This window comes from Mandrillus leucophaeus, unplaced genomic scaffold (assembly GCF_000951045.1).
Source record: "Mandrillus leucophaeus isolate KB7577 unplaced genomic scaffold, Mleu.le_1.0 Scaffold846, whole genome shotgun sequence".
Classification (NCBI taxonomy): domain Eukaryota; kingdom Metazoa; phylum Chordata; class Mammalia; order Primates; family Cercopithecidae; genus Mandrillus; species Mandrillus leucophaeus.
In genome coordinates, this window is record NW_012109208.1 from 135191 (window position 1) to 145529 (window position 10339).

The following is a 10339-nucleotide window of genomic DNA, read 5'->3' on the forward strand; positions in this document are numbered from 1 at the left end:
GTAGAAAAAAGAAAACACTTATACACTGCTGGTAGGGATGTAAATTAGTTCAGTCTTTGTGGAAAACAAGTTGGTGAATTCTCAAAGAACTCAAAGCAGAACTACCATTCAAACCAGAAAACTTACTATTGGGTATACAGAGAAAGGAATATAAATCATTCTACCATAAAGACATATGCATGTGTATGTTCATCACAACACTATTCACAATAGCAAAGACAGGGAATCAACCTAAATGTCCATGAGCAGTAGACTGGATAAAGACAATATGGTACATACACAGTAAATAATACTATGCAGCCATAAAAAAATAGTAAGATCATGTCCTTTGTAGCAACATGGATGGAGCTGGAGGCCATTACCTTAAGTGAACTAACCCAGGAACAGAAAACCAAATACTACATGTTCTTGCCTATAAGTGAGAACTGAGTACACATCAACAAAAAGAAAGGAATAAGGGCCTACTTGAGGGTGGAGGGTGGAAGGCCAGGGGAGACTGAGGACAAAAAAATTACCTGTCAGGTACTGTGATTATTACTTGTGTGATGAAACAGTCTGTAGGCCAAACCCCTTAAGAGGCAAATTACGTATAAAACAAACCTGTCCATGTACCCGTGAACCTAAAATAAAACTTAAAAAAGAAAACAAAATGAGATACCATCTCACACCGGTCAGAGTGGCTATGATTAATATTTAAAAGTCAAAAAAACGACAGATGTTGGCGAGGCTGCAGAGAAGAGGGAACACTTACACACTGTTGGTGGGAATGTAAATTAGTTCAGCCACTGTGGAGAGCAATTGGCAATTTTCTCAAAGAACTAAAAATAGAATGACCATTTGACCCAGCAATCCCATTACTGGGTATATATCCAAAGGAAAATAAATCATTCTACCAAGAAGACACATACAGTTTTTGTTCATTGCAGCACTATTTACCATAGCAAAGACATGGAATCAACCAAATTGCCCATCAACAGTGTATCTGATAAAGAAAAAGTGGTACATATACACCACGGAATACTACACAGCCATAAAAAAGGAACAAAATTATATCACTTGCAGGAACATGGATGAAGCTAGTGGCCATTATGCTAAGTGAATTAATACAGAAACAGTCAAAATACAACATGAAGATCAAGGAGATGCAGAGTACATGGTGCAGATGGGTAGGGTGCTCCAGGTGGGTGAGGAGAGTGCGAGGGAGGACCCAGGTGGGGCTCCGGAGAGAGCATGGGAAGGAAGCCAGACTGCGCCTCTCTCCAGGGCCCCTGCTCGCCCTCCCTCTGCGCCCCCTCTGCAGGAATGTCCTGTGCCTTGGCCTCCTTCATCTGTGCTCCCCTCTGGAGAGATACGCAGGTGCACTGAGTCATCACAGTGGTGAGAATACCTCCCAGAGTCTGCACTTTGCTGTCAGCCTCGGTGGCAGTGCTGAGCCCTGCCTTCATTCCTTCCCCAGGCTGTGGTCCAGGCCTGGACACTGGGGAGAAATGTCAAGTGTGCAAGGTCCAGATGTACCCTCAGCAGAGATAAGGAAAGGAACTGCCAGTGCAGAACAATTGCCAATCTAAGCATACAGATTCGCAATTATCACAGCAGTTTGACTCCATGAGGACAATTTGTCCAGTAAGCAACAAACCTCTGGAGGCTGGATGGACGATGCTACGCCCATCTGAGGAGTGGACAAGTGAAGCCCAGGAAGTTCAGGGAAGGGCAAGGGTGCAGAATCAGCTCCTGGTACAACTGGACTGGGTCTCGGGTCTCCAAGTCTAGGACCACCCCTCCACCCCTACCCCCAACCCCCTGCTTCTCTGGTACAACCTAGGTGAATTCATTAAGTTCTGCCAGCTGCTGGAAGGGACAACAAGGATCTCAGGGGGTGGAAGCATGAAATGGCATTTGTCACTCATGACTCAGGGCTGAGAGGGTCAGCCAGAGGGTGAGGACTGTGCTGCAGGCAACTCTGCTGAGACCCACTCCTGTGAGTACCATCCATAGACTCCGAGTCCCACCTGGATGCTCCCTCCATCCTGCAGGCCTGGGAAGGAAGGGTATGCACCAGCTCATGGGAGTATCCTCGGCTTGGGCACATCGTCCTTCACGGCCGCCACATCCAAGGTCAGAGCTCAGCACAAGTCACATCTATGTCTAGCTATGCTCAGGAGAAAGTGACCAAGTTCTGAATGCATGGCATTGTTTCTGTCCCCAGCCCCCTCCTCTATTGCTGACTTCCAGCAGTGTCGGGTTCCTAGGACCATCCCCCAACTTTGCCAAACTTGTATCTCTAGTGGCTGAATCCAGCTGCAAGCACCTGTACTAATCTTTCCCAAGTTCTTTGTCGGGAGGTTGCTCTGCCAGTGCAGCAGGTCCTAAGCTTTAAAGCAGCCATGAAGGATGCCCAAGGGCAGTCTTCACCGTCAGCCCCAGAGCCCTAGAGCATCAGGTTGCTGATACTCAGGCAGGTGCTGTGGAGCCTTCCTATGAGTCCCCGTGCAGCCATGCCTTCTGTTCACTCACAGCGTTTTTGCTCCCAGCAGCTCCTCCTTTTAGTCCTTGACGCTTCTGGTTTTGTTTCCCCAACCCACTGGCATGTCCAGGGACCACCTTCCACTCACACCCCTTGCCCTTCTGTTCTTATTTCAGGATCTGACCCTGGGACACCCAAGGAAGTGGGTGCTCTCCTCTAGCCCACTGAGGCACTAGGGAGCAGTGGTAGCTGGACCTCATGCCCTGCTCTTGCCCCCTGGGGTCCCTGATCTTTCTAACCCACCCCCGTGGTTGCTGTTACTTCTCCCTGGACAAGAGGTGATTGAAACAGCTTCGTCTGGAGGAGGTGAAGCCGCATTGGGGAGGGACAGATTGTAATGCCAGAGATGAGGCCTGGAGGGAGGAGTTTCCGCCTGAGCTCAAGAGTTTAAGGGACAGAACTGTGTGCAGTAGGCTCCTGCGGGAATCCAGGCTGGAAAGGCTGGAGGTAGCGGTGCTTGTTGGGCCCTGCGCCATGTCGAGTCTCCCGCAGAGCAGGGCTCTGTCCTGGGTGCCACTGCTGCTTCTCTTCAGCTTCCAGTTCCTGGTTACCTATGCTTGGCATTTCCAAGAGGAAGAGGAGTGGAATGACCAAAAACAAATTGCTGTGTATCTCCCTCCCACCCTGGAGTTTGCCGTGTACACATTCAACCAGCAGAGCAAGGACTGGTATGCCTACAAGCTGGTGCGTGTCCTGGATTCCTGGAAGGAGCAGGTTGGTGACCACGTCGTCTTCTTTCCTAGAGTCCAGCACAGGCTGCTGAGTGATGGGCAGGGGTGGGAGCGTGTGGGGCAGGGCTTAACCAGGACTCTTGGTTCATCATTTGTAGTCTAAACTTGTGTAAAATACAACCTCAGAAATTTGCTTTTTGTCTTTATGAAAGATATACATTATAATTTTTTGTCTAGATCTACTCAATACTAGATATATTATTCATCCTTCATGATTTTTATGGCATCAGTTAACTAAAGAATGACCTCAAAATAAGGAAAACTGAGCAAATGATGCATCAGGTGAGGAAATGGGTCACACAAAAAAGTGTTCATAGACAGAAACTGAGAAACATTTCAAAGAAATTTAAAAAGAGATAGTTAGGAAAAGAGATAATCAGAGTAAAAGAAAGGGAAGAGAGAGACAGAGACAGGCAGAAAGAAACAGAAGGAGAGACAGAGAGACAAAGAGAGCTGATAATTCAGAAGTAAAAAAGAAGCACCATCAGTCCCGGGAGGCCGCAGGGAGGTCGGTTCTCTGATTTCCACCTACTCTGGGTTCCTTGCTGCGTCCACACTTAATGAGTTGAACATTGTGTTACACTCTTCCTCAGTCCATGGTCCTTAATCCTAAAATGTTCTCCTTTTAATGGAATCATTAAATGATTCAGGAATGTGTAGTTCATCCAGGCTGCAGGCATGAACAAATAAAATGCCCTCCTAGTGGAGAACTTCTGGTTTAGAGGGAGAAGGAGCATTGCTCTGCCTTTGTCAACACCAAGAGCCTGAAGGAAGGGCAGAGGGACTCCAGTGCTGCACAGAGCTTAAGCTCTGGGAAGACTCTGTGCAAGGCCCTGGCTGGTTCCCTGCCCCCGGCCCTCTGGTGTGGAGCCTTCCACATGGCTGCCCGGATGTGGCAACCCCAGAGTCAGTTGAGGGGCTGAGAGGAATGCATGCATGGGGAGGGAGTCTATGGCGTGGAATGAAATGGAGTGGGAAGGAGAGTAAGGAGAACTTCAGAGTGCACTTTGCAATAGGGCAGATGGTGTTTCTGAAAGCCATTGTCCCCAGGGTGTGTGCCTGTGTGTAGTGGGAGCGCTGGGTGGCATTCTTGCATTCCTCTTGCTAGAGGTCAGGTGGAAGGTTGGACAACACACTCTAGATGAGGCTCCCTCTGCCGCAGGGCTGAGGTTACCCTGAAAACTCATGGAGAGCTAACACCTTCCCAAGCGTGCAGCACGTGTCCTCTGAAAATGCAGCTGCAGGCTCACATGCCTGCTGGAAGTGAAGCCGGGTCTCATCATGGGAGACAAGGAGGTGAAGCTGGACATAGAGGATGCATTAATAGGGTTTGACAGGCTGTGTCTGTCCCAGGACCCACCACACATATTTGTTGTTTGCTCTTCACTCCTCAGTCTAGAGAAGGTCTCCGGGGTTTTACCTCCAGTGAGCTGATGCCAGGCCCATGCGCGAGCTCCCTAATAGAGGGGACTGTCGTAGCCTCTTCCTACAAGGTCACATCTTCACAAGGAGTTACCTATGAGCAACTCAAAGAGTCTGTCCACTTTAATCTTTTTTTTATTCAACAGGGTTACGATAAGATGACATTCTCCATGAATCTGCAACTGGGCCGAACCATGTGTGGGAAGTTTGAAGACGACATTGACAACTGCCCTTTTCAAGAGAGCCCAGAGCTGAACAATGTAAGATAAGATACCAGCTTCCCTCCTGGACACAGCTGTGGATGCCACATGGGGTGTGGTGTGGGCACGGGTGCAACTGACAAAGAGACAAAGAGGAGTGAGCCCGCAGCAGCCTCTACCAGGTTGCCCTGCTTGTGCCTTAGTGAGGAGCATAGACGGGCAGGCAGCCAGGGGTCCACTTGCAGGCTCCTGGCCAATCTGAGTTTCCTGACTCTGCCATGTCACGCCACTGCAGCTGCCTGCACCCAGGGCACATGGCCTTCAGACTGCTCTTGCCCCCTGGGTCCTAGTCTCCTAGCCCTGAGTAGAGGCTGTCCCCTCTCCGGTCTTCCTCCCCAGCCTTCCTCTGCTTTTTGAAGAAAGAGCCTGGTGGGGATCCAACGTCACTTCTCTCTGAGTGTGCAGTTCTCAGGGCCCCCCTCCCCTGACCCAGAGTCTGAGGCAGGCGGAGGCTGAGGAGGGGCCCCACTGCCCTCCTTCCCTGGTCCTGTCCTGGCTCCTGCTGAGCTGCAGTGCCTGCCCTGGGGACAAGGACATAATGAACCCTGACACTGTGCACGACACATCTAGCATTACTCCATCTCCTTATCAGAGGATTAGGTAATAGGTTAAGTAATTGTTTAAATCTGGGAGCAGCTCCCTCTGGAATGGAGGGTGCCATGCTGTTCTTGGAGAGTGAAAGACACTGGACAGCCTGGGTTTCCCTGGAGGCTGCTGGCTGGGGAGGAGGGTGCTAATATAGGTGTTCCTTGGTCAGGAGGGAGCCACAGATCACCCTGAAAGTCTGGAACAGCCCAGAACTCAGGCTGGAGGGCCGTACTTGGGGGCCAGAGCCCAGCCCTGGGAATGGGCAAGATTGAGATGGAACCTGTGTTGATAGCAGAAGCCACAAGCTTCTGCGTCCCAAGCCCCCACCCACTGTCCCTTCCTGTGCTTGCTCCCTCAGACCCGCACCTGCTTCTTCACCATCGGAATAGAGCCCTGGAGGACACGGTTTGACCTCTGGAACAAGACATGCTCAGGCGGGCATTCCTGAGTGGGTCCTAGCCACGGGCCTGGCCACATGCTGTCCTCTCCTTTCCAGCACATCGGCAGTTCCTCAGCATGGCCCTTCAGTGCCTGAGCAGCTCTGTGCTTGTGCGTTCTTACTTTCCATGTGTTAGGAGTTCACGCTGAGGTATTTTAGAAATTCTTCATTGTCTAAGTTCATCATGTGGTATACAACTTAACAATTAGCATTTTAAGAAGCTTTGTGTGCCGTTATTCTGGAGGGAGGGGCCTGGGCAGTTGATGGAGTTATTCTCAGCAGGGCAGCCTCCTGGGCTCTCAGGGGTAAGGTTTTCTCCCCTGTTGGGCCTCCTGAGCCGCTTCCAGAGGCACAGCTAAGGTGCATCTGAGCTGCCGTCTCAGGGCCCCTTGCAGGCTGCAGAGGTGCAGTGAGGGTGGCCTCCCGGGGCACTGGATAGGCACATGGAGCAGGACAGGGACTCGGGATCCCACACAGCACATGTGACATCAGCACTAATGCTCAGGGTCCATGTATACCTAGTGTGTTAGCTGAGAATAGCCATCAGCTATGGACACCCTGTCCACATCTCCCAGTCCAGGCTTCAGCATGTATTTTCTGCAAAGATTTAAGGAGTAACTATTTTGATCTTTGTAGGCTTATAGTCACTTTCTCAGCCACCCAGCACTGCCTTTGTATGTTGAAAGCAGCCACAAACAATGCATAAACAAATAAGAGCAGTCCTGTCCCAACAAGACTTTGTTTACAGATGGAGACAAGCAGACTGGGCTGCTTTTGGTCCTCGGGCCATGGCTGCCAACCCCTAAGGTCAAGTCTGAGAGCCACACTTCATCTTCAGGAGGGAGGCAGGTGAATGTCCCAGTCTCCCAGCCTCCAGGCCCCCGATTCAGAGGTGTGTGCCACATGGTTCTCAGAGCTCCCCAGCAGGATGAACGCCTCCGGCCCCAGAGTAACCCATTGAGAACAAACACCTTGTGTTTCCCTTCTCCATCTCCCTTTCTCACTTGTGCCTCCTGGGATCACCTCCAGATAAACCACCTGCACCTACCAGTCTGCGTTTCAGGGTCCGCCTGAGGAGACCCAACACAAGACCTGTGGTGCATTTGGACCATCATCTTGGCACGTGGCCTCCATAGAGATGCTGGCAGGGTGGCCCCTAGACTGTGGGTGTTCAGGCAAAGCAGAGGGGAGAGCCAGGCCCGGAGACTGCCCTGCGGTCTGTCAGCACTGAGGTGGGCACAGCTGCTGCACTTTGTCCCATTTGGTGGGTGGGTCTCTAGAACCCACACAGTCCTGCCCTGCCTTGCTCCAGACTTGAGCAGATTTTCCTTTGAGACCCTCCCACCACCTCTCCTGTCTGCTCCCACCCTTGGTCCTTCTCGTGACCCTGACTCCATCAGCAGAAGGAAGCTCAGAGGAGGCGCTTTATCCACCGTGATTCCAACAAGTGTCCTCCCAACAATCCACCCCACTCATTCCATTCGAGAACCATTTCTGAGGCAGCTCCCAGGACAGGGTCTCATGGGGAGTGAGCCCCCTGAGGTGAGGGGGGGGTCCTGCCTCAGGACCCTCTGGGAGCACAGCCGTCCCTCATGGAGCAAGGGGAGAGGAGCCCACTCCAAGGCACTGGTCCCTGGGAGGATGCACTAATTCCTGCCTGACTCAGACTACACGTGTGGGTCTTTAACAGTTTTCTGCATCCCCAAGAAATGGACATCCACAATTTCTGGGACATATGTTGATTTTTATTGGTTTTCCAGACTCTATATCATGCACGACATGACTCGGGTGCACAGGCCTAATTAGAGGACAGGTCTCACATTGCGGGCCCTGTTCCTTTGGAAAGAACTCTCCTAGTTTGCCTTGCCTGTCTGCACTTGCTCCTGGAGATAGCTATACTTCTCTTCCTTCAGGAATCTGTGCAGTGAAGAATCAGGAAATTGGGTTCATAGATGTTGAGTGTAGCCATGAGGTGGGCCCCTGAGCAAATTTTGTGCCAGAGGCTGAGACCAGCGACATGCTGGGAACATCTGGTCAGTAGCATCCCTGGACCCCAACCCCAGGAAGGAAAAGGGGCACAGATTGTAGTTTAGTGTCACTAGCTTCCTCCTTCCCCAGAAATGTGAATTCTCATTTAACCCTGCACCCCTCAGCTCCTAATCTCTCATCTGCTGTCCCTGAGTCATTATATAAAGATGGCAACCTCTGCTTGGCTGTCCTCAAATGGTTACAGCTGAAATCACAAGCGGCAGTCGAATAAAACACTAAGTATAAATTAGTTCCAAAATGTGCTACATATACACTGCTTTATTCTACATTGTGGCCACTTTCCCATCTGCTGGGGGACATCTGGACACTTTTCAGTTTTCCCAGGGGGTCAGGGCTGGGACACAGCCTTGGGGAGATTGAGCATAATAATGAACACAAAGTGACAAGGAAAATGTGAGGAGGTTTTTGCAGACTCCCCAAAACTCTCTCCTTGAGACAGAGGAAGGGAAGATGGGGTGGAGCCTGGGGAGGGCAGGGAACTGCCAGGATACATACACAAGGAAACATCCCAGCTGTCAGCCCTGGCCCTGTATGTAGTCTCAGGACAACTCCCACTCACTCCAAATCTCCACTTCAGGTCCCAAGACCCAGAGTCCCTCATGTCCATATATCTCCTGTGAGTTGGAGTTCTGGTTCTTCCCTGGCCCCTGCTGAGCCCAGGAAAGGAACTGTCCTCTTCTGTTTGTGCTGCTATTACAGAACAACACAGGCTGGGTAATTTACAGGAAACAAAAACTGATTTTTCACAGCTCTAGAGGCTGGGAAGCCCAGGACCAAGGTGCCAGCATCTTGTGAGGGCCTCCCTGCTGTGTCCTCATGTGGCAGAAAGTGGAAGGGCAAGCTACACTGCATGAAACCCTTTTATATATGTCTGTGTCCATCCGGGTGCGCCCAAGGCTAACATAGCCTTGGTAGAGAAGGAGACAATTTAGAGTTGTCTCAGGACACCCTGTGTCCACACACTCCACTTCCTTTCACGCTCACACAAAAATGTTGCTGTTAGTCAATAAACTCAAACATTCCGTGAGTCAGTGGAACTGTCTTCATCTTAATTCTTCACCCTGACTCTGACTCAATGGGTCAACAGAGGCCAGATGGTTTTGAAGAGCTAAACCTGAACCTATGCATGGATCACACTAACAAAACTGACCTTAGATGTGGGCAGTAGGGTTTGGTTGGCCCCAAGACAATAGGTGTTATGAGTCTGATGGAAACAAGCAGCCCAGGACACGTGAAGACCCAGGTCCCTCCAATGTTCAATCACACTGTCAGGGCTCAGCAAAAAACACCTTCCTCCATGGGCTGCTCAGGCGACCATGTAGGGCTGGCCAGCTCAGGCCAAGAAGCAAGGGAGACCAAGTGCCCCAGAAGGACAGGTTGCATACCCACAGAGCTTGGGGATGAAGGTGGCGGTAGATGAGAGACATGTGTTCTCAGGTGCTGGAGTTAGCAGCATAGGGATCCCCTTCCTGAGGCGGGGAAATAATGGAATAAGAACTGCTCTCACAGTGTCCCCACAATGCTGCTAGCACACAGAAAGAAGGGGGCCCAGGGTCGGGTGGGGCTATAAAGAACGCGACTTCACCTGCCCCCCACCCAAGAGTTCAGCTGCTGGCAGATATTAGAGAGTGCAGGTTGAGGACTGAACACAGTCCTCAACCTTTTTTCTTTCTGGACCTTTTTTCTTTCTTTCTGAAATTCCTGTTTAAGGACGTGAGGAATCATGCCTTACAAACCATAAAATTTCATCAAAAAGGTCCTTTCTGACCCAGTATATTGTGACTTGCTTTCCAACCTGACTCTGTCATGGCATCACCTGACAGATAGTAGACCCCCTTAGCATTCCTTTCTACTGACTCCATGTTTTAGACAAAACTTAACTTTTTCTACCAATTTCCAACTAAAGAATCCCTAAACCCACATAAAACTTGTAAGCTCATGCCTTGAGATGCCCCACCTTTTAGGGCTTAACCAACATATACCTTCCATGTATTGATTTATAATTTTAACTGCAACTCCTGGGTCCATGACATATTTCTTTTTTATATATATATACACTTTAAGTTCTAGGGTACATGTACACAACATGCAGGTTTGTTACATATGTATACACGTGCCATGTTGGTGCACTGCACCCGTTAGCTCATTATTTACATTAGGCATATCTCCTAATGCTATCCCTCCCCCCATCCCCACCCCATGACAAGTCCTGGTGTGTGAAGTTCCCCACCCTGTGTTCAAGTGTTCTCATTGTTCAATTCCCACCTATGAGTGAGAACATACGGTGTTTGGTTTTGTGTCCTTGCAATAGTTGGCTTAGAATGAT

General features: G+C 50.2%; 1 protein-coding gene across 1 annotated transcript; it reads left to right on the forward strand.

The window, feature by feature from the left end:
• Window positions 1-2998: 2998 nt before the first annotated feature.
• Window positions 2999-5973, forward strand: LOC105530813 (putative cystatin-9-like protein CST9LP1). The gene is made up of 3 exons (XM_011968501.1): window positions 2999-3238; window positions 4824-4937; window positions 5884-5973. Exons 1-3 carry the CDS (start codon window positions 2999-3001, stop codon window positions 5971-5973), a joined length of 444 nt encoding a protein of 147 aa, XP_011823891.1.
• Window positions 5974-10339: the final 4366 nt, after the last annotated feature.